This window comes from Elephas maximus, chromosome 11 (genome assembly GCF_024166365.1).
Source record: "Elephas maximus indicus isolate mEleMax1 chromosome 11, mEleMax1 primary haplotype, whole genome shotgun sequence".
NCBI lineage: Eukaryota > Metazoa > Chordata > Mammalia > Proboscidea > Elephantidae > Elephas > Elephas maximus.
Window position 1 is genome coordinate 39,128,285 of NC_064829.1, and position 25,107 is coordinate 39,153,391.

Here is a 25,107-nt window from a genome sequence, read left to right on the forward strand (position 1 = left end):
ACAAGGATGCAGCCTGGGAGTCAGGACAGCACTTCAGAGTGAAAAAGACCCTCCTCCAAGTCCACCTGAGGTGAGCAGAAGAGGGACCCGCAGAAGCCGCTGAGCTGGGGGTTATGGGGATGGACGAAGGCTCCAGGCCTGGCACCAAGAAAGAGATAAAAGCCAGAAAAGAAGGTCCAATTCCAAAGGACTGCTAACCCCTGAAAATCCCAGTTATGAATCTGACAGAGCATTAATAAGGTTTTATTATAATGCCAGAAAACCCCAGCATGACGGTGCAACTGCTAAGGCAGTCCTCTTCCATCAGGAAGAGGGAGAGCCCCAGTGAGACAATCCTCCCCAAAGCCTTTCACCAGAAGAGCCCTGGAGAGCATATGAGAAGGAAAAGGAAAATCCTCCTACCTGGGGGATAGTGGGGCAGGTGGTGTTCCGTGGACACTAATTGTTTTGTACGCTCAGAAGTCCCTCTAGTAGCCCATACCCTGTATCTCACCCACATGTACCTGAAAAATTTAAAGCTACTAAACATTGGCATCCTGGTGGTACAGGGCTAAAAACTACGGCTGCTAACCAAAAGGTTGGCAGTTCGAATCCATCAGCCACTCCTTGGAAACCCTTTTGGGCAGTTCTACTCTGTCCTATTGGGTCACTATGAGTCGCAATGGACTCAATGGCAGTGGGTTTAAACAGGAGCCCTGGTGGTGCAACGGTTAAGCTCACAGCTGTTAACCAAAAGGTTGGCAGTTCAAACTCACCCAGCAATTTCAGGGTAGAAAAACCTGGCGACCTGCTTCCGTAAAGATTACAGCCAAGAAAACCCTGTGGTGCAGCTCTACTCTGTCACATGGGGTCTTCTATGAGTTGGAAACGACTTGAAAACACCCAACAACAACAAACATAAAATAAGCATAAGGGAGTCTAATAATGTCCTGATTCTCTCCTTATGATGCTTTTTAAAACTATATCTTGATATATATCAAATTTTAAGTTAGATCTATAAAAGAAGTTTTCTTTTTATGGCAGCTCCTACTTTGCTAGGGATAGGTGCTAGTACTCTAAGCGTGAGCTAGGTTTCTGTCACTCCCATCAAAAATAGTCAAGATTACTATCTATTGTTATTGGTTTTGTGATAGCTTTTGGTCAAATTCAATGTTTATACCTTAGAGTTGCTTATTTATCATCAACAAATAGCTTTTACTGCTTTATAATATACATATATATTTTTCATTTGAAAGGAAGAGAAGGCATTCTTATTTCAGGAATGCAGTAAGAAAAGAAAAAAAACTCAAATGCAAAAAGAATTCTTAAAAACTGAGTTTGCCAGAATTTAGAAAAAAATAAGAATTGGAAGTAAATCAAGACAAGAAAAGGAAAAGCATAGGAAAATAGGAAAGAAAAGATAATAAAATTAGAGAAGCCCTTTAGAAGCTCCAAAATCCAAGTAACAGGATATCGAGAAAAAAGAAAACAGCAGGGAGAGACATGATCAAAGGAACAATACAGGACTATTTTGTAGAAATGAAAGGCAAGATTTCCCAGACTGAGACCCAACTGTACACAGCGGAAAAAAAAAAAAAGTTCCAAGATGTTCTATATAAAACTTCAGGATGCAAAAATGCCCTAGAAGTCCTCAGAGAGGAAAAACTGGCCCATATACAGAGACAGCAAGCAGAATGATCATCAGATTTCCCAAAAACAACCCAGAAGAGAGAAGACGACGGACAACACAGGAATTGCGAAGCTTCTCTCAGTCTGGTCCGCAGCTCAGGAAAGTTCAGTGATAAATGCAGAGAAAACTCAGCAAATGGGGGTGGGGGGGGAAAGAGTTAATAAGTAACATCAGTAAAGTTTTTACAAAACAAATGTAAACACCACTACTTGTCTCAGAAAAAATATTGATATTTTCAAAGTAACAATGCTGATTTAAATTTAAATGGTGATATAACTATACTGGGGAGATGAGGGGAAGTGAAATTGGGACAGGCCATAAAGTACTGAACGCTTTCCTTCCATGACCGGAACAGTTACAACTGATAAATCAAGAAATAGCAGAATAAGGACTAGTTAGGTGACCTCTGGAAACCCTGATGGCGTAGTGGTTAAGTGCTACGGCTGCTATCCAAAGAGTTGGGAATTCAAATCTGCCAGGCGCTCCTTGGAAACTCTATGGGGCAGTTCTACTCTGTCCCATAGGGCCGCAGTGAGTCGGAATCGACTCGATGGCACTGGGTTTGGTTTTGGTTTTAGGTGACCTTTCCAATTTACTCTATCATACAGATGCTAATTCAGTGAAAAACCATGGCCTCAAGGAGTAAGCAGCAGCTTTAAAGCTGTTCCATTAAAAGTAGCCAAGCTACCTAAATGTAATTGTAATTTCTTATGTCATACTGACGAAAGAAAAAAAAAATTGAAGTACAAAATTCATTATGATCTCGATACTGCAGAAAGATGCATAGAAAAAAGAGGGAAATACATAAAATTATTATTTCTGGGGAATGAAAACTATGGCTGAATGCTATTTTTTCTTTATATATTTCTGTATTTTTCATATTTTTGAAAATCAGGAAAATTTCTTATAATCAGAAAGATGTGTTTTAAATGATCTTAGATGTAAAATAAAATTATTACCTCAAAAAAAAAAAAAAACAAACATGAAGATAAATACAGAATAAGCTGCTAAAAATTGAAAGTTGTTTGTCTCAGAATTGGGACTCAGGGATAAGGAGGAATGAAATAAGAGGCTATTGTCTTTTATTATAACCTTTTATATTTTTAAACTGTAAAAATACTACTTTAATAAGATAAAAATTTAAGAACGTAATTTATATAGTTTGCTTTTCAATATGAATAAATGAATGGTTATAATGATAAAAACTGAATGGCAAGTTCTTCTTTTATCTTTATCTTCACAAGTTAAACATCATGCACACACACACACACACAATCTTACAGCTTTTTTGCACATGTCATCTAAAAGAACAGAGGGGGTAGCTATATAAACATGGTGATTTTTCTTAATCTCTCTAATCAATCTTTTTTTAATACAGTTTTTACTATGGTAAAATATACATAAAATTGATCTTTTCTGAGTACACAATTCAATGGAGGAGGGTATTTCACAATACTGATGAACCATCACTACTATCCATTTCCACATCTTTTTAATCATCTCGAAATGGAAACTCTATTAATCAATAACTCCCCATAATTACCCCCTTTCCCAACACCTGTCAGTCAATTTTCACTAAGCACCTAGTGTACACTATGGAATCCCTGGTGGCACAGTGGTTAAGAGCTACAGCTGCTAACCAAAAGGTCGGCAGTTCGAATCCACCAGATGCTCCTTGGAAACTCTATGGGACAGTTCTACTCTGTCCTATGGGGTCGCTATGAGTCGGAATTGACTCAGCGGCAAAGGGTTTTACAGGTTTACTGTACACCACACATTGGAAGAAGCTGGAAATAAAGATAAATAAGGTGGTCCCTGGGGGCTCCAATGCTCTCGTGCATTCCAAAGACTCATTTTCTTATAATCCTGAGGCAGAGCCTCAAGTAATTTCTTAACACAATGTAGTTATATTTAAACAAAAGAGTATTTTCTTACTCTGCATCATTTGTAAATGCTTCTCACTAATGCTTGGGCCTCTCAGCCACATGAATGATGCTATAACCGCTATCAAGCTGACAAAAATGTTAAGCTCTCTAGGCATTTCTTCTGCAAAGCAAACTGTCAACAGCAGCTCCCCCAGGAGAGTTTGGTGGCAACAGGAGGGCAGGAGGGGACGTGTACTTTGCACATGGCTAGAATGAACAAATCTTGCACAAAATAACATACTTATCACTTTTATCCACTTTTAAAGAGCCCACTTTTAAAAAACCTTAAAGACATACGGTATCAGCAAAGTCACTTCCTTTGAAGACAAAAGTTTTGGTGCTAAACATGTTTTATTCTTGGCTACGGCATTATAAATGACCCTAAGGCCCTCAACTCATTGCCACAGACTTACAGAAACACCCCAGGTCTCCTACAGTAAAGTGTCCAGAGGTATTTATCGCATCCCAATGTTATTTATATGTAATTATGTGTCTCACTTAGCTGAATAATCCAAAAAACAAAACCCACTGCTATCAAGTCTATTCTGACTCCTAGTGACCCTTACTGAACAAAGCAGAACTGCCCCATCAGGGTTCCCAGGGCTGTAAATCTTTATGGAAGTCGACTGCCACATCTTTCTCTCACAGGGCCTCTGGTGGTTTTGAACCTCCGACCTTTTGTTTAGCAGTTGAGTGCTTTAACCACCATGCCACCAGGGCTCTTTACTAGTTGAATAACTCTTATAACTGATTTTTGTAGTTAAAGCACCGGAAACCCTGGTAGCATAGTGGTTAAGTGCTATGGCTGCTAACCAAACGGTCGGCAGTTCAAATCCGCCAGGCGCTCCTTGGAAACTCTACGGGGCGGTTCTACTCTGTCCTATAGGGTCCCTATGAGTCAGAATCGACTCGACACAGCATTGGGTTTGGTTTTGGGTAATAAAGTACCTAGCACACAGTAGGAGCTTACTGTAAATAAATGCTTCACGAATGCTAATACGGCCGTTAATGATTTAAGCTTTTGGAGACTCTTCTGTAATTAATAAGCCCACAAAATCATTATTTTCAATAGCAGCAAAAGTGAGCAATCTCCATCAAGTATAATCACTGCCTTCACAGTCGGGAACAGTTAAAAGGTTACGTGTGATAGATGTGTTTGCCACTAATGCACCACAACTGCTATAAAATGTAGACATTATTTCACCTAGTGAACAGATGAAAACAAAACAGGTCTGGGCCCCTGGTCTTCTTCGCCCCATCCAGAGCCACACCCAAAGAAAACGGAGACAAAGAACAAAAGGTGCTGGACAAGTCCCCTACTCTCTGTCTCTCATTGGACCTTATCAATTAAGGGAAAAGAGACCAGTCAATGGCTTTGGTTTCCATACAAAAAGGCAGCTTCAAATGGGTAACAGAAGCTCAAAGAGAGGTCTAGTCTGTTTAACCACTAGCTTGTACTGTCAGTCTGGCAATGGCTCTGTGCCTCAGTTTACCCATACATCAAATTAGAAGGGTGTGCTGGATGATTTCCAACAAATCCATCAGCTCTAACATTGCACGGCCTTCACTGCCTGCTCTGAAAATTACTCACTGAGTACATCTTACTTTCTTAATTTGACTAACTCCATAGGCCACAAGGAAAGATAGCATTTGATTATGAGAACACATGATTTCTTTGCAAAAATATTACGTATCTATTTATACCTGGTGCTGCAGAGTATCAGGTACAGGCTTAAACCTTTTGAAATCAACTATACTTAACAGGCAGTCCCCAGCTACAAAAGATATCCATTCCCAAGTGTGTCTTTAAGAATTTGTAGTTAAGTCAGAATAGGTGCATGTGGTTCTTATTTAGCCTTACTTTAGTACCCGTAGAAACCCTGGTGGCGTAATGGTTAAGAGCTACAGCTGCTAACCAAAAGGTCGGCAGTTTGAATCCACCTGGCACTCCTTGGCAACTCTATTGGGGCAGTTCTGCTCTGTCCTATAGGGTTGCTATGAGTTGGAATCGACTCGGTGGCAAAGGGATTTTTTTTGGTTAGCACAAGCAGAGCCCTGGTGGCACAATGGTTAAGAGCTCAAGCTGCTAGCCAAAAGGCTGGCAGTTGGAATCCACCTTGGAAACCTTGTGGGGGCAGTTCTACTCTGTCCCATAGGGTCGCTATGAGTAGGAATCGACTCGATGGCAAGGAGTTTGGGTTTTTTTTTTTTGTTTTAGTGAAGTATTTAGCCTTACTTTTTTTTTTTTTAGTGCAAGAAAAGACTGGAAGCCTTTGCAATGACTTCAAAGCTGCATGTAGAACAAGTGAAGGTGATTGTTGATAAAGACTCTGTTGCAAATAGGGGTTGGTTTAATCTTCTCAAAGTGAGAGCAAATTTTTTGCGTAATATTAAAGGGCAAGTATGGAGTGGTCTGTAGGACACTTCTAACCTGGGAACTGCCTGTATAAATATCACAATCTACTTAATATTAAGTATTACATTTTACATAAGCCATTCTATGTTAATCAGTTCTTCTCTACAGCTCAATTAGTTCTTTGTACATCTTATTAGCCGTTATCTCCTTTTTGGTAGATTATATCCGTGCAGAAATAACCACTTGTAGTATAAGCAGTTAATTATGTTTCTGTCTCTCCCAGGAGCCTAGAGAACCTCATATACAGGGAGAATTTTTTTTAATGTTGTATCTCCAGTATCTAATTATACTAACTATGCTAATTGTTCCATAAATGTCGGGTAAATAACCATGGCAAAGCCTCACAGTTGCCTACTTATACTCCATTTTCCCTTTCTTTTTAGGTAGCAGACTCCAATTTTATTCAGGGCACCAGTGTGCCCAGCTCACACACCATATTTCTCAGCGCCCATCCATGTGGCCATGTGGCAAGTTTTGGTCAATGAGATGTAAGCAGAAATAGTATGTGGGACTTCCAGGAAGGGCTCATAAAACGGGGCATCTATTTTTCCTTCTTCCCTCTTTCTTTCCTCCTTCCTGCTGACTGAGTATAAACGTACAGACTGGAGCGCAAGCAGCCATCTTAGACTATGGGGTGGCTATGACAGAGCAGAAGATGGAAAGTGACTGAGAACTTGAAGGAGGCTCCACAACAGGCACAGGCATCTGACTTCCAGATTTCTTTTATATAAGAACATAAAGCCTCATGTGTTTAAGCTACTCCAGTGACATCTCTGTTACAGCCAAACCCACTTCCTAACAGATACAATGACTGTCTCTTGAAAAGCGTTTCACCATCATTAAAAGAACTGTATGAAAATTTTTCAGAGAAATGAAGTCATGCTACATGCTACAATACGGATGGAGCTTGAAAACATTATGTTGAGTGAAATAAGTCAATCACAAAAGGACAAATATTACATGACCTCACTTATATAAAAAGACAGAACAGGTAAACATACAGAGACCAAAGTTTATTAGTGACTACCAGGAGTGGGGGAGGGGGGGAAGAGGGTTTACTGCTTATGGAATACTGAGGTTTGGTTTATGGTTGTTGAAAAATCACATTGATTAAGGGTAGTACTGCATAGCCAATTATTGTAAATGCTGTCAATAAGCTGGACACCTGTAAAAACTTGAATCAGCAAAGCTTGCATGATAGACATATTTACAATGACAACAACAACAACAAAAAAGAATAGCTGCTGAGGCTGTTAATGTACAACCAAACACTGCACAGGATTTGGTTCCCTGGTTTGGAAGTTTAGGGTCATGGTTTCATGGCACATTCCAGTTAACTGACCTAATAATGCATTTAGTGCTTCTGTCCCACCACCTAGTTCATTGCATAGTTCCTGGGGTCTTAACAGCTTGGGCCATCCAAGGCACAACACTTTGTTTCTATTTGTCTAGGGCAACAAATGAAGGAGAATCAGGAATAGAGGGATACGGAGTGTGTGGCTAATTGCCTCCAGGAACAACTGCCTCCTTTGTCATGAAACCAGAAGAACTAGATGGTGCCCGGCTACCACTGCTAAATACTTTGATCAAAGATCCCTTAGAACAATCCTGATCTAAAGGGGGAAAATAAGAACATAATTTCAAATTCTCATGGACCCCAGACTTTCTGGAGCCATGGAGGCTGGATAAACCCCTGAAACTACTGCCCTGAGATAATCTTTAAAACTTAAACCAAAAATATCCCCTGAAGTCTTCTTAAAACCAAACAATAGTTTAACTTAACTAGTAAAAAAAAATGTCTGCCTTGAGCACTGTGGTCTTTCAAGATCTACCTCTATGGGATTGAACTGACAAAAGCAACCTGAAAGATCAGACAGAAATCCTAGGCAGCAGTGAGTTTATGTTAATGCGGGAGGAACAACTCAGAAAAGGAGGGTAAGGATGGCTGTACAACTTAAAGAATGTAATCGATGTTACTGAATTATACACGTAGAAACTGCTGAACTGATGTATGTTCTGCTGTATATATTCTCAACAACAAAAGTAAAATAAATTATTAAAAAAAAAAAAAGAATTAACTTTTCACCAAATTCCGTCGCCTTTTTGACTACACCCTAACATGGCAAGGTCCTGGTTCAAGCAATAAAATATAACTACCAGTGCACTCAGGTGGAGATACCTTCATCTTTAAAATGGAGTTACTTGAGGGCAAAACCCAAGTTTAAGAAATTTGGTTTACCAGTTTATGACTAGAAGAGTAAGAAGTAGAAGCAAAGCAAGCACATTAAGCAGGAAGCAGTCTTACCTGTACCGTTGAGCGTAGTGTTTTTGTTTGTGTACAGCCTGATCATATGTCCTATTGTTTTCACATTTTCTCTCAGCATTATACCTCGCGCTTGTACCATAAAGAGATATGTGTTGGCTATAAAGGAAAAAGAGAATGTCATGACTCAATAAGCTTTATTTAATGAAATAATTGTCAGATTTGGACAACTGTTCAATAAAAGCCAAACTGACTTGACTAGTACGTCCAGAGGAAAAACACGAATATAAAATTATTGTTTCCCACAATCAAAAAATACTAGTTTTTTAAGACAGTAAAAATGAAAAAAATTTAAGAGGCAAAATCCATTTATCAAAGAGAATGAGATGAAATGAACAAACTGAAATATAATGAACCCCTCTACCCATCAACTATTTTTTAATATAAAATGTATTTAAAATTTTCCGAAAGGCATTTTATAACAAGTATTAGGGTCACACAGGTATACAATTCACTTTCTCTAATTCTATATTAATTCCCCAAACCAAAAACTCCACAAAAGTAAGAATGGCTTCTCTAATTGTAAATATATCATAAATCACTGTAATAGCTGGTGGTTGCTATGGATCTTGCATGTTCTCAATGTGCTGGGGGGAGATGATCTAGAATCAAGATCTATTTTCGGTAATTTCTCTCTGAGAGCTAATTATTCAAGCTTTTACAAGTCTACCTCCTCAGAGAGGCACAGAGCTAACGACAGAAGATCCTCCCCCAGTCCTGATTTACTAGCACAGTGCATAAGTTTGGGTCTCAGTTTCCTCATCTAAAAAAAGGCAGTGTTGTACTAGATGTTCTCTTCTAAATTCTCTACACATAAAGCCAAAAAGTCATAAACTCCATTCACACAAGAATGAGTGAGAGTGGTAGAGGCTCATTACCATGGCAAAATCAAAAACTACAAGACTTGGTTAATGACTGTCAATTTTAAGACAGGCTGGTTCTGAACACAATAATGACCACCTCAAAAAATGAGTGAGGAATGAAAAAATTAAGAATGCCAATTAATTTTCTGGGCCCTGCTCTACGTCATCAAGATAGTACACAGAGATGAGCAAAATATAATATTTATTATCTCCTTTCCCGTTTTTTTTCAGTAAATTTGAACTTATTCAAAGTACAAAAATGAGAGTAAGTAAAACTAGCAGAGAAGTACAGTAAAACAACACATTTCCTTTCACCATCAATCCATAAAAAAGAGACAAACTCCAGGTTTCACATAAGCTCTGCTTTAATCATTTCTAAGAGCATGTCTACATACTTTCTAGAAGGCAGTACTATAATTAGGTTTAACTTGTTTAGGCTTGAATTTCTTGTTCCAGGTTAAAAATATCACAGTTTTTATTATGTTTTTGCTTTTAAGTGGACTTTAAAAGAAGAAAGTAAAGGGGCGGGGGGAAAAAGCCAACCAAAATATAGAAAAGCATCCAATAAAAACGAAACTAACTTTCACAATTCTTGTTAAACCAAAGTCAAGAGTTAAACTGAGATGAAGAGGGGGAAAAAGCATCCTATAGATTACAATATTCAATTGGTTAAAACACCTTTGATTGTTTAATCCTAAAAATATATATCAAACTTGTTATTAGTGATGTAAAAAAAAAAAAAAACACCCTATTAATATTTGTTCTGCACCAAACTGCAGAAGGAAGACACGCTAGGGAGTGACAGAACCAAGTCAAAGGTAAAAACCCAGGCTTCCGGAGATGATGCTGGCCTAAGCAAGGAGGTGCTTGGTAAGAATATGGGTACATTTTTGTGTGTACTGAAAACAAAACTTTAAAAAAAAACAACTATATTGTTTTAACTTCTAACTAACGTAACTATTCATATAAAGGAAACCCTGGTGGCGTCCTGGTGAAGTGCTACGGCTGCTAACCAAGAGGTCGGCAGTTCGAATCCACCAGGCGCTCCTTGGAAACTCTACGGGGCAGTTCTATCCTATAGGGTCGCTATGAGTCGGAATCAACTCGACGGCAGTGGGTTATTCATATAAATAAAATTGCTTGATATCTTGAAACCAAATCAAATTTAAGTAGTGAAGAAAAGATCAGGGATAGAAAAGAGCAAACAAATTCAAATTTTCTTGAAACTTTCAAAACAGTAACAAAACAATTAAGAGTAAAAATGATTACTGATGGCACCTATGACAAAGGTGGATTATTTACCCAAACGGTGCGTTTACTATTCATTAGACGGCCAGGAGAAGCCCTAGTGGCACAACGGTGACAAGCTCAGGGGCTAACCCAAAAGCTCAGTGGTTTGAACCCCCAGGAGAAGGCCTGGTGATGTGTGCCCACAAAGGTTACAGCCTAGGAAACCCTATGGGGCAGTCCTACTCCATTCTACAGGGTCACTCGTAGTCAGAACCAGCTTGATGGCACAATAATAGAGGGATAGAAGGGACAGAGAGGAAAGCTAAGGCATCAAGCTCTCCAAATGGAAAGCTTAACTGTTGTTGTTGTTAGGTGCCATCAAGTCGGTTCTGCCCCATAGCGACCCTATGTATCACAGAACGAAACACTGCCCAACCCTGAGCCACACTCACAATCCTTCTGCCTGAGCCCATTGTTGCAGCCACTGTGTCAATTCATCTCCTTGAGGGTCTTCCTTTTGTCCACTGGCCCTGTACTTTACAGGGACTGATCCCTCCCAGCAACATGTCCAAAGTATGTAAGATGCACTCTCACCATCCCTGCCTCTAAGGAGCATTCTGGCTATACTTCTTCCAAGACAGATTTGTTCGTTCTTTTGGCAGTCCATGGTATATTCAATACTCTTTGCCAACACCACAATTCAAAAGTATCAATTCTTCTTCGGTCTTCCTTATTCATTGTCCAGCTTTCACATGCACACATGAAGTGATTAAAAATACCATGGCTGGGGTCAGGCACACTGTAGTCTTCAGAGTGACATCTTTGCTTTTCAACACTTTAAAGAGGTCCTCTGCAGCAGATTTGCCCAATGCAATTCATCTTTTGATTTCTTGACTGTTGTTTCCATGGTGTTGATTGTGGATCCAAGTAAAATGAAATCTTTCACAACTTCAATCTTTTGTTTATCATGATGTTGCCTATAGATTTTTGTTTTCTTTACGTTGAGGTGCAATCCATACTGAAGGCTGTGATCTTTGATCTGCATCAGTAAGTGCTTCAAGTCCTCTTCATTTTCAGCAAGCAAGGTTGTGTCATCTGCATAATGCAGGTTGTCAATGAGTCTTCCTCCAATCCTGAGGCTCCATTCGTCTTCATATACTCCAGCTTCTCGGATTTTTTGCTCGGCATACAGATTGAATGGGTATGGTGAAAGAATACGACCCTGGTGCATACCTTTCCTGACTTTAAACCACGCAGTATCCTCCTGTTCTGTCGGAACAACTGCCTCTTGACTTGATCTATGTACAGTTTCCTCACGAGCACAGTTAAGTGTTCTGGAATTCCCATTCTTTGAAACGTTATCCATAATTTGTTATGATCCACACTGTCGAATGCCTTTGCGTAGTCAATAGAACACAGGTAAACATCCTTCTGGTATTCTCTGCTTTCAGCCAGGATCCATCTGACATCAGTCAGCAATGATGATTCCACATCCTCTTCTGAAGCTGGCCTGAATTTCTGGCAGTTCCCTGTTAATATACTGCTGCAGCCACTTTTGAAAGATCTTCAGCAAAATTTTGCTTGCATGTGATATTAATAATATTGTTCAATAATTTCTGCATTCGGGTGGACCACCTTTCTTAGAAATAGGCATAAATATGGATCTCTTCTAGTCGGTTGGCCAGGTATCTGTCTTCCAAATTTCTTGGTATAGACGAGTGAGCACTTCCAGCACTGCATACATTGTTGAAACATCTCAACTGATATTCCATCAATTCCTGGAGCCTTGTTTTTTGCCAATACCTTCAGTGCAGCTTAGACTTCTTTCTTCAGCATCACTGGTTCCTAATCACATCCTACCTCTTGAAATGGTTGAATGTCAACTTTTGGTATAGTGACTCTGTGTATTCCTTCTATCTTCCTTTGTGCTTCCTGTGTCATTTAATATTTTCCCCATAGAATCCTCACTATTGCAACCCAAGGCTTGAATTTTTTCTTCAGTTCTTTCAGCTTGAGAAATGCTGAGCGTGTTCGTCCCTTTTGGTTTCCTATCTCCAGCTCTTGGCACATGTCATTATAATACTTTACTTTGTCTTCTCGAGCTGGTCTCTGAAATCTTCTGTTCAGTTCTTTTGCTTCATCATTTCTTCCTTTTGCTTTAACTGCTCGACATTCACAGGCAAGTTTCAGTCTCTTCTGACTCTGAGACTTTCTCCATGTATGATGCCCTGGATGTCATTCCACAACTTGTCTGATCTTCAGTCATTAGTGCTCAATGTGGCAAATCTATTCTTAAGATGGTCTCTAAATTCAGGTGCGATATACTCAAGGTTGTACTTTGGCTCTTGCTGATTTGTTTTAATTTTCTGCAGTTTCAACTCGAACTTGCATATGAGCAATCGATGGTCTGTTTCACAGTCGGCCCTTGTCCTTGTTCTGACTGATGATATTGAGCGTTTCTATTGTCTCTTTCCACAGATGTAGACAATTTCATTCCTGTGTATTCCATCTGGCAAGGTCCATGTGTATAGTTGCCGTTTATGTTGGTGAAAAAAGGAATTTGCAATGAAGAACTCATTAGTCTTGCAAAATTCTATCATGCAATCTCTGGCATCGTTTCTATCAGGAAGGCCATATTCTCCAACTACTGATCCTTCTTTGTTTCCAACTTTAGCATTCCAATCACCAGTAATTCTCAGTGCATCCTGATTGCTTGTTTGGTCAATTTCAAACTACAGAAGCTGGTAAAAATCTTTAATGTCTTCATCTTTGGCCTTGGTGGTTGGTGCGTAAATTTGAATAATAGTCGTATTAACTGGTCTTCCTTGTAGTCATATGGGTATTATCCTATCACCGACAGCATCGTGCCTCAGGACAGATCTTAAAATGTTCTTTTTGACGGTAAATGCAACATCATTCCTCTTCAAGTTGTTACTCCCAGCATAGCAGACCATATGATTGTCCCATTCAAAACAGCCAATACCAGTCCCTTTTAGCTCACTAATGCCTAGGGTATCGATGTTTACGCATTCCGTTTCATTCTTGATGATTTCCATTTCTCCTAGATGTATACTTTATATATTCCATGTTCCACTTACAAATGGATGTCTGCAGCTGTTTCTTCTCATTTTGAGTTGTGCCACATCAGCAAATGAAAGTCCCGAAAGCTTGACTCCATCCATGTCATTTAGGTCAACTCTACTTTGAGGAGGCAGCTCTTCCCCAGTTGTCTTTTAAGTGCCTTCCAACCCGGGGGGCTCACCTTCTGGCACTATATCAGACAGTGTTCTGCTGCTATTCATGAAGTTTTCACTGCCTAATTCTTTTCTGAAATAGACTGCCAGGTCCTTCTTCTTAGTCTGTCTTAGTCTGGAAGCTCAGCTGAAACCTGTCCACCGTGGGTGACCTTGCTGGTATCTGAATGCCGGTGGCATAGCTTCCACCATCACAGCAACAGGCAAGCCCCCACAGTACAACAAACTGACAGAGAGGTGGGGGGAAAGCTTATTAGTTCATTTTAAATCATTTAGTGCTAACAAGTTACATTCATTAGGTTAATGGTCCTCTGGGTTTAATCCCTAAAGATCAAAACCCATTAGGGAATGAAGTTATATTTAAATATAAATTGTTAATAGGAAGAAAGCAATATGTTGAAGTGTTGTAAGACATGGGACACCAGCATGAAATGGTTCCGACTGTCCCCCAAAGATCATAAAACCACGGTAACCCAACACAAATAACTACATATGTTTTAATTATCACTAATGAAAAATGTAGTATCTTATCGGCAAGACTTGAGTTAGAGGAAATCCTTGCCTAAAATTTTTATTCCAACTTAAATAAAACAAAACACGCACACATACATTCAGAAGACAAATAGGGAAATCTTTCCCTTCCTTGCTTCTTGGTCCCAAGACAATATAGAAGTACATTAAAAACTACCACTGCTAAATTAAAATCATGCTGTGTGTTCCCTAATTTAGTTAATTTTCTCTTTGCCTTTGCATTGTGAGACATAAATCTGACTTATTTACCAGCTCTGCTTTCTAAGGAGAAAAAGCTGTAACACAAGAAAAAAACTTCAAAAGTCAACAGTTTACAAAGGCTTCTAGGTAACCTACTCCGGGTTTGTGAGAAAAGAGTTATGAATTTGCCTCACTTGCAACTCCAGAAAAGGAACTTATTTGCTATAAAGATGCAGCTTTGTTCACTGAGTGCTATAAGTATGCAAGACAGAGAAAGCCTTCCCCTGAAGCTGACACCCTGAATTTGGGCTTGTAGCCTACCAGACGGTAAGAGAATAAATTTCTCTTTGTTAAAGCCATCCAGTTGTGGTATTTCTGTGACAATAGTACTAGCTAAGACAGAGGCTAAGGAGAAAAACTAAAAAACAGCAGCTTAAAAGAAAAAACAAAAAAACCCCAAATACTTAGCACATACTCTTTGCCAGGCATCTTTAGAAGTGCTTTACTTACACTAACCCATTTAATCTCCACAAATAAGCTGAAAAGGTTAGGTACTATTATCATTACCATTTTATAAAGAAATTGAGATTTGGAAGGGATAAGTAACTTGCCCAAGGTCACAGTTACTAGCAAGTAGTGGAGCTGGAATTCAAACCCCAGCAGTCTGGCTCCAGCATTCTAGGTCACTGCCACCATACCATTCAGTCTCTGAAAAATGCCGTTAGGAGAGATGATTGTCACTTTCAAGGAGTCTCTGGGTGGTGCAAATAATTAATGCACTCAGCTGTTAACCCAAGGTTGGATATTCGAGTCCACCCAGAGGTACCTAGTAAGAAAGGTCTGGGGATCTACTTCTGAACAATCAGCCACTGACCCTCAAAACGACTGCCCTGAGATAATCTTTAAAGCTTAAACCAAAAGTATCCCCTGAAGTCTTCTTAAAATTAAATGACAGTTTAGCTTAACTAGTAAAGAATGTCTGCCTTGAGCATTATACTCTTTTAAGATCTGTCTATATGGGACCAAATGAGCCCTGGTGGCACAGTGGTTAAAAGTGTTCCGTTATACTAAGTGGAACAAAGAAATTGTCAACAACACACACACCAAAAAAAACATCAAAATTACAGCACTAAACTCATACCCATCAATGATTACACTGAACGTTAATAGACTGACTGTTCAAATAAAGAGACAGAGAATGGCAGAATGGATTTAAAAAACATGATCCTTCTCTATATGCTGCCTACAGAAGATATACCTTAGACGTAAAGACACAAACTAAAACTCAAAAGATGGAAAATATATATCAAACAAACAACAATCAAAAAAGAGCTGGAGTGGCAATATTAATCTCTGATGAAATAGACTTTAAAGTAAAATCCACCACAAAGGATAAAGAAGGACGCTATATAATGGTTAAAGGGTCAACACACCAGGAGGACATAACCATGATAATTAAGCACTCAATGTCCAAAAAAAAAAAAAAACCCAAACCCGTTGCCATCAAATCAATTCCAACTCACAGCGACCCTATAGGACAGAGCAGAACTGCCCCACAGAGTTTCCAAGGACTGCCTGGTAGATCTGAACTGTGGACCTTTTGGTTAGCAGCCATAGCACTTAACTACTATGCTACCAGGGCTCCTAAATACATAAAATAAACTCTGGAAAGAGAAATAGCTCCACAATAATAGTAGGAGACTTCAACACACCACTTTCAGTGAAGGGCAGAACATTCAGAAAGAAGCTCAATAAAGACACGGGACGATCTAAATGCCGCTACCAACTTGATCTCATAGACATATACAGAACACTCCACCCAACAGCAGCCAAGTATACTTTCTTTTCCAATGCACATGGAACATTCTCCAGAATAGACCATATATTAGGCCATTAAAGAAGCCTTAACAGAATCCAAAGCATCAAAATATTACAAAGCATCTTTTACAAGAATTCAAGAAAAGGTTTAAACACAGAAAAAAGCATTCTTTGATGGCTACTAGGGTGTGGGGGGGGAGATAGAGGGGTTTTCATTAACTAGATAACCAGATACTAACTAGATAAAGTAGTTAAGAATTATCTTAGGTAAAGGGAAGGACAACACACATTACAAGGAAGTCAGCACAACTGGACTAAACCAAAAGCTAAGAAGTTTCCTGAATACAACCAAACACTTCTAGGGACAAAGTAGCAGGGCAGGGGTCTGGGGACCATGTTTTCTGGGGACATCTAGGTCAACTGGCATAACAAACTTTATTAAGAAAATGTTCTGCATCCCAGTTTGGAGAGTGGCATCTGGAGTCTTAAAAGCTAGCAAATGGCCATCTAAGATACATCAATTGGTCCCAACCTACCCAGAGCAAAGGAGAATGAAGAAGACTAAAGACATAAGGAAAATATGAGCCCAAGAGACAGAAAGGGCCAGATAAACCAGGGACTCCATCAGCCTGAGATCAGAAGAACTAGATGGTGCCCAGCTACCACTAATGACCACCCTGACGGGGAACACAACAGAGAGCTCCTAAGGGAGCAGGAGAAAAGTGGGGTACGGAACTCAAATTCCAGTAAGAAGACCAGACTTAAACCTGACTGAGACTGGAGGGACCCTGGAAGACATGGCCCTAGACTTTCTGTTATCCCAAAGCTAAAAGCATTCCCAAAGCCAACTCTTCAAACAAAGATTAGACTGGACTATAAGACATAAATGATACTATTGAAGAGTGTGCGTCTTAGCTCAAGTGGATACGTGAGACTAAATGGGCAGCTCCTGTCAGGCGGCGAGATGTAAAGGCAGAGAGAGACAGGAGCTGGTTGAATGGACATGGGAAATCCAGGTTGGAAAGGAGGAGTGTGCTGTCACATTATGGGGAAAGCATTTAGGGTCGCATAACAACGTGTGCATAAATTTTTGTATGAGAAGCTGAATTGAACTGTAAACTTTCACTTACAGCACAACAACAAAAAAAGTGCTCAGCTGCTAACTGAAAGGTCAGCAGTTCAAACCTACCAGCTGCTCTTTGGGAAAAAGATGTGGCAATCTGCTTCTCTAAAAATCTGTAGCTTTGGCAACTGTATGAGGCAGTTCTACTCGTCCTATAATGTTGCTATGAGTCAAAAGAGACTTGACAGCAGTGGATTTGGTTTGGGTTTATATGGGATCGAACTGACAGCAGCAATTTGAAGATTAGCTAAAAACCTTAGGAGGTAATATTTATGTTAACGGAGGAGGAACAAGTCATAAAAGGAGGTTGAGAATGGCTGTACAACTCGAAGAATGGAATCAATGTCACTGAATTGTGTATGTACAAACTGTTAAATTAGTGTATGTTTGCTGTGTATATTCTCAACAACAACAAAATTTTTTTAAAAATTCCTTTAAATATCAGCCATTGAAAATCCTAGGGAGCACAATTCTACTCTGACCCATACAGGGGCGCCATGAGTCAGAACTGATTCAACAGCAACTGGCTGGTTGGCTGGCTGGTCAGTACCTTCAAGAGAACAGTTTCAGGAAAGCAAAGGAAACAAAAGGAAAATAGTAAAAAGTAAGGGGATGGTGTCAAAGTAAATGCAGTTAAGTTTCAGAAAAGGAAAGTAGGTAACAAGGTCAAGGGAAGGCTGCTTGGAACAGGAGGGACCTGAGCATGACTGTGGCCTGGGTGGAAGAAGCCAGTGGAGGGAGAGAGGGAAGAGTGAGTAAAGAAGGAAGAGGAAAGAGGAAAAAGAACACTTCTGTTGGTGGGACAGTATCGCAGAGCTCTGAGCTGTGCAGGTACAGAGGTTATCTACGGAACACCACCCCACTTGAGCAGAGTGTGCTGTTAACAGAAAATAAGTTGGAAAGGTCCACGTGGATGGAGGGTCTGAAAAAGCAGGAAAGGAGGGTCAAAGCACTAGAAGTCACTGTGAGGATAAGAAGTAACTTCTACAAAGGTGAGAAAGTGCCAGAAGTAGAAGGTCAGGAAGACTGTGGTCTGGAGAGGTGCAAAGGAAAGGAAGTCACAGCTATAACACACCACCCCATGATATAGGTACAACTTTTCCCAATGTAAGATCAGGAAATAAACTCAGAAGCAAGTTATACAGAAAAAATTTAAAAATCAAGATTCAAGTATAGGTTTGACTTGACATGGAGGGGCAGCAACTTGGAAGAAGCAATGGTGGAAAGTCATGGAGAAGAAGCAGGGACAGTGAAAAAGAGAAATCTTCAATGTAAAACGTTACTAAGGAAGTAACAACATGAGGGATAAACCAGCTTTCAGCTAATATACGGAGGTGGAAACCCTGGTGGTGTAGTGGTTAAGTGCTATGGTTGCTAACCAAAAGGTCAGCAGTTTGAAGCTACTAAAAAAAAAAAAAAAAAGGTCAGCAGTTTGAATCTACTAGGTGCTCCTTAAAAACTCTATGGGGCAGTTCTACTCTGTCCTATAGGGTCACTATGAGTTGGAATCAACTCGACAGCAACAGGTTTTTTGTTTTTTGTTTTTAAGGAGGCAGAAGCCAGAGAGGCGCTTAAAAGTTATAGAAGCAAAAACAGTTTCCTAATGGGGTTTTTTAATATTATCTACAGAATATATAAGGAAATAAATAACAAAAAAAATCACTTATGTATGCCCCTGGATACTAACTACAGATAATCTGAATCAGGTATCTCTGAATTTCTAAGAATTCACAATAATCTCCTAGAGGTCTGTTTCAGATGCTGAAAAGCTGTCTTCTTTCCACATCATAGCCTCTTATTCAACAAATTCCCAGAAATTACTCTCCCATGTTGGTAAAGAAAATATCTCCAATAATAATGGTACAAATTCTAGGCCTAGACTAGGTTATACATATTATTCATACTTTGCCTAGGACTAAGAAGTTTCTTGGATTAAAAACAAAAATTAACAAATTTCTCGGTTGCTCTAGGCTGTAAAACAAACAATCCCATTTCTTTCAAAAAAGTACTGCTTGAACAGTGTCTTCCCATGGTGACGATAATTCAAAGCCAGGTATGAGCTCAAGGAAATCTACAATGCAAATAATTACCAGCCTATAATAAACTTCTCCCACCTTGCTAGTAAACCGTGGGTTGACTAATGAATAAAGAGAATTAATGAATTCTGTGCTCGGAATCCCGTTTTATCAAGTAATGATGAATAAAGCGAGCACGCACAGAACAGGCCAATTTCAGAAATTAGCCAACAACTCAGTTTACTGATGTACAAACTAAAAAAATTTTGCAAGAAATTCTTAACAGGAAAATCTTTACCACTTCCACTCTATTCGGCAATTTAACAGTTTTAGTTTTGGAGAGTATTTGTGTTTGAGTGCCAGTCAAAGTTAGATATTTTTAAATAAATTTTGACTTTTCCAACGGTCTCATGAAAGATGTTAGGGGTGGTGACATTTGTTTATTCAGCTGATACGTACTGAATGCTATCATTGACCAAGCAGCACCAGAAATTAAGGGGCCGTGTGGGTTCCCCTGCAAACAACCAAGATCTGAAGAGGCACAAACTGCCTAAATCACCGGAAGTCTCTTTTGCAACCAGCAGATCATCAGGTCAGCCTAGTTTCAATTTAGCAGGTAATTCAAAAAGTACACTCTGGATCTAGTTATATGAACACACTGCTCTAAGGCAAGATAGTTATCCGGACTGTCATTTGTTAATTCACTATTTACTCTCCCAAAATAAACAGTTCTTTAAGCCTGACAGGAGCCTTAAGAAACTTACATCATAGGTTAGAGCTATAAACCATACTGAGGGAAAGCAGGACTAGGAGGAAATGAGAGAATCAAGGAAGAAGATGCAGGCAATTAACCAGATTTCAGAAATCTAATCAGTAAGGAAACTCACTTAATGAGATTACAGGCTAAAAGAACAAACCATGAATAAACATGCTCAGGAAACATTACGAAATCGTTGAATATTAATGATTTCAAAGTACATAAGATGAACGTGAAATGAATGTCTACGTGGTTAAGAATTCTATCACATGAGAAAAAGTAAAAGTGAGAACCATTTGAACTCAGTGTTTTACAATCATGCCCAATTTCCTTGTGTTTTCACAATTAAACTACCCTTCAGAATTTGTACTTATTTATGAAAGGAAAATGACTTCAAATCAAAAGCAGAGAAAGGGACACTGTATGGGAAATAAGTATCAAAGATTTCCAAACCTTGAGCATATTTTCAAGTCAGTAAGCAAGGTACCTTACAATTCTCTACCTTCAGTCTCTTGATTCCATGAAAATAAAGTCCAATTTCTCTTCCTGTGAGTCAAACTGAAAATTGCTCTATAATTGGAAGTCATAATTTCTGAGCGGTTAACTTAAGTATCAGGAAGGCAATATATGTAACATGGTTTCAGTACAATCATACTGAAACCAAACCCATTGCCATCGAGTCCGTTCTAACTCATAGCAACCCTACAGGACAGAATAGAACTGCCTCATAGGATTTCCAAGGAGAGGCTGGTGGATTCAAACTGACGACCTTTTGGTTAGTGGCCGAACACTTAATCACTGTGCCACCAGAGCCCCATATTGACACTAGCATGCCTCAAATTTCTAAAAACAAAATAGGTCATGACATTTCAATCAAGGTATCATGTTACGGCAACAAACCTCATAGAGACACTTAACTGTAGAGATATTATACAAAGATTTTACTAGTCAAAGCTGTAGAAGATGTTTTAAAATGACTTCCATCGGCTCCTCACATGTAAGCTATACATATATATGTATACATATATATCCTTTTAAAAATTTTACTGATCTTTTAATTAAAAATGCTAAATGACAAATCTAGGATTAATCTCTGACTCTATCACCTAGTCAATGCAGACTCCTAAAGAAACACAGAATAGTGACTATCTTAAATGTTGTATCTGTCCACTCTTTTCATTTCTCTTCTGCAGGAAAAAAATCTCCACCATGATAGCCATCTCTATCTCCATAAAACATGACGTTATCAACAAGTTAATCTGGCTTTCAAAAAGTATGATTCGTTCTGTGAAAAATCAAATGATATAAGATGATCAATTTAGAAAAGTATACCTATTTAGCACTTAAGAAAAAAATTTTTTCCCCACCATTTGGGGTGCTTGTTAAAAATAACGCTATGAGTCGGAATTGACTCCACAGCACTGGGTTTGGTTTTTTGTGTTTTTTTTTGGTTAAAAATAAAGCTCCTGGCCCATACGTCACACCATACATAAAAACTCAAAATGGATCAATGACCTAAAGGTTAAACACAAAACTATAAAGTTCCTAGATGAAAACACAGGCTGAAAACTATGGGACCTAGTTTTGCTTTGTTTTTTAATAGGTTAACAAATGTAACTACAAAGGTATGAATAGCAGAAAACAAGTTAGATAATTGGGACCTCCTGAAAATTAAATACTTTTCCTCACCAAAAGACTTTATCAAAAGAATAAAAAGACAACCTAAAGACTGGGAGAAAAACTTCAGAAATGATATATCTGATAAGGATCTAATCTCTAAAATATACAGAAAACTTTGACAACTCAACAACAAAAAGACAAACAATCCAATTAAAAAATGGGCAAAGAACATGAACACTTTACCAAAGAGGACATTCAGGTGGCCAACAAACACATGAAAAGATGCTCATGATTATTAGCCATCAGAGAGATCCAAATCAAAACTACAATGAGATACCACCTGACTCCAGCTAACAAGGCACTGATTAAAAAAAAAACAAAATAGGTTAACAACAAATGTCGGTGAGGATATGGGGGAGATTGGAACCTTTATCCACTGCTGGTGGGACTGTAAAATGTTACAACCACTACTGAAAAGAATATGGCACTCCGTCAAAAAACTAGAAATACCTTATGATCTAGCAATCTCACTCCTAGGTATATACCCTAGAAATATAATAAAAGAGACAAGGACAGACATATGAAAACCTATGTTCTCTGCAGTATTATTCACAAGAGCAAAAAAAAAAACGGAAACAACATAAAAAGTGCCCATCAACGAAATCAATGGATAAGCAAAACATGGTACATATATATAACGGAATACTATGCAACCATAAAGAACAATGAGGAGTCCCTGAAACATATTACACCTACTCCTCACTTATTGACTATCTAGTTACCTGACATTTCACATTTACGACAACACTAAAAAATCGGCTATCCAACTATCTTAAGCATTAATGACGTACATCTGGCAGTAACAAACATCAAGGTGTGAAGTGACAGTAACACTGGCTGTGATGCTTGTGCGTCAACTTGGCTGGGCCATGATTCTCACTGGTTTGGCAGTTTTGTGACGTAATTTCGCAGTTATGTGATGATGTGATCTGGCAATTATGTAATGATGCAGCTATCCTCCATTTTGTGATCTGATGTATTCATCCTCTATTTTTGCATAATGCTGATCTTCGCATAATGACCTGGTTTTTGGAACTTAAGCATGTTGATAAGTTAGGAGTGAGTGAATAATATGGATGGGCCTGAAGACATAACGCTAAGTGAAATAACTCAATCACATAAGGACAAATATTACATGATCCCACTTTTATAAGAATATATATACACAAAAAAAAAAAAATTTTTTTTTTTTATATGTACACACACACACACACCCCAATGCTCATTGGTGGTTAACGGGGGGATTAGTGGGGAAGAGGGGTGGATCATGCTCTATATTGTAGATGCTTGTTTTTGGTGATGGGAAAAGTAGCAATACGTGGGTATAATGAGCACAGCCTGACCAAAGAAAAAGATGCCACTTAGGAGCGCTCAAAAGAAAATGTTTGTGCTGAAGAATATGGCATATATAATTTGGCAACAATACCAATACTAACCAAAAAACAAGTGTATGGTCACATCTTTATGTGTATAGGCATATATGTATATGGGTAGATACAGGTGTGTACATATGTGTACAGACAAGTATCTACATGTACGTACAGATACGTGTATGTACACATATATATTTACAGATGACACAGTTATAGATACTACTCAGACATAACCAAACACCTTGTGAGGTTGGTTTTCTCAGTTTGAAGGCTTAGGACCTTAGTCTCAGGGGACAACTCAGTCAACTGGCACCACAAAGTTCACGTTCTGCATCATTGGGGGATAGCTGCATCATTACATAATTGCCAGATCACATCATCACATAACTGCGAAATTACGTCACAAAACTGCCAAACCAGTGAGAATCATGGCCCAGCCAAGTTGACACACAAGCATCACAGCCAGTGTTACTGTCACTTCATCTGATTAGGTGAGGTGAGTAGTATCTGGGGTCTTAAAAGCTTGTGAGCAGCCATCTAAGATACAACTATTGGTCTCTTATCATCAGGAGCAAAAGAGAAAGGAAACCAAAGACTCAGAGAAGAAACTAGTCTAAAGGGCTAATAGCCTCCCTGAGCCATGGCCTCATCTCCCCTGAGACCAGAAGAATTGGATGGCGCCTGGTTACCACTTGCCGACCGTTCTGATCAGGGCCACGATAGATGGACACCGACAGAATGGGAAAAAAACACACAACAGAACTAAAATTCTGAAAAAATCCAGACTTAATGGACCAGTTGAAACTAGAGGACTCCCTGAGACTATCGTCCTGAGGTGCTCTCTAAACCTTGAGCTGAAACTGTTCCTTGAGTCACCTTTTAGTGAAATAACAAATTGAGTGTGGTGCTACATCAAAAAATCATCCATATGAGATCAAAGGGCCAACAATTACTCTAAAGCAAAGATGAGAAGATACGGGGCAGAGAAACTAGAGTACTGGAAACAGAACCACCAGAATGCAATTAAAGAGAACGCTGACACAGTGTGAAAAATGTACCTAATGTCACTGAACAATTTGTGTAGAAATTGTTAAGTGAGAATCTAATTTGCTGTGTAAACTTTCACAGAAAACACAAAATATTCTTTAAAAAAAAAAAAAAAGTTTCCAGGCTCCAGAATTCCCTGAGGTGTATGTTAAAAATGAATCAGAATCTGAATCAGAACCTCTGGGGGCAGAACTGGGAAATAAGCTTATCTCAGCAGACCCCCAAGTAAAACTTAAGCATACTGATGTTTGAAAACCATTGTTTGCAGCAATTCTCTAAACGTAATTAATATCATTTGTAACAATCGAAAAAGTCAAATTTTCTTTTATTTATTAGTTTAACTTACATTAAATGCATCCTCACTTACGCAGCTTCCTAACTTCTGCACTACTACTACTCATCCCGACACAGTAGGAATCTATTTCATCCTTAATGAAAACCCAACAGAAAGATCTGATGGAGCCAAAGACTTTCATCAACTCAAGTAATTAATCGTGAAAACAAAGATTCATGCAAAAAGACATTTATCACATCTCTGCAGAAAAAATTTACAAATTTAAGATTTGAAATTAGTATGCATATTTTCCTAAACATTTGGCTGTGTTTCATAGCCAAAATATAACTACTGATTAACACCCTTTAAGCTGTCTTTCCTTTTTTGAGGGGGGAAGGTTTTATTGTAGCTTAAATCAAACTCTGCCAAGTTCTGCGATAAAGGAAAACAAGCATCCTCAAGATCTGGGACCCACAGGTAGTGTGACCATGAAACATAACATATCAAGTTGGTCCATTATAGGATTGGTATGCAAGAGAAAAATAAAATCAAGGTAACAGCTCACATTCTCTAGTGTGCTGAAGATACAAGGTAAAAAAATCCAATTACAATCAGCGGAAACTCTTCAT

At 38.9% G+C, this 25,107-nt stretch overlaps 1 protein-coding gene across 2 annotated transcripts in view; it reads right to left on the reverse strand.

The window, feature by feature from the left end:
• Positions 1-25,107, reverse strand: part of B4GALT6 (beta-1,4-galactosyltransferase 6) — an 89,228-nt gene that overhangs the window by 49,238 nt on the left and 14,883 nt on the right. For both annotated transcript variants that reach the window (XM_049900312.1, XM_049900311.1), the window contains exon 2: positions 8,316-8,432. In XM_049900312.1, coding sequence (XP_049756269.1) covers positions 8,316-8,432 — 117 coding nt within the window. The remainder of the gene's footprint in view (positions 1-8,315; positions 8,433-25,107) is intronic.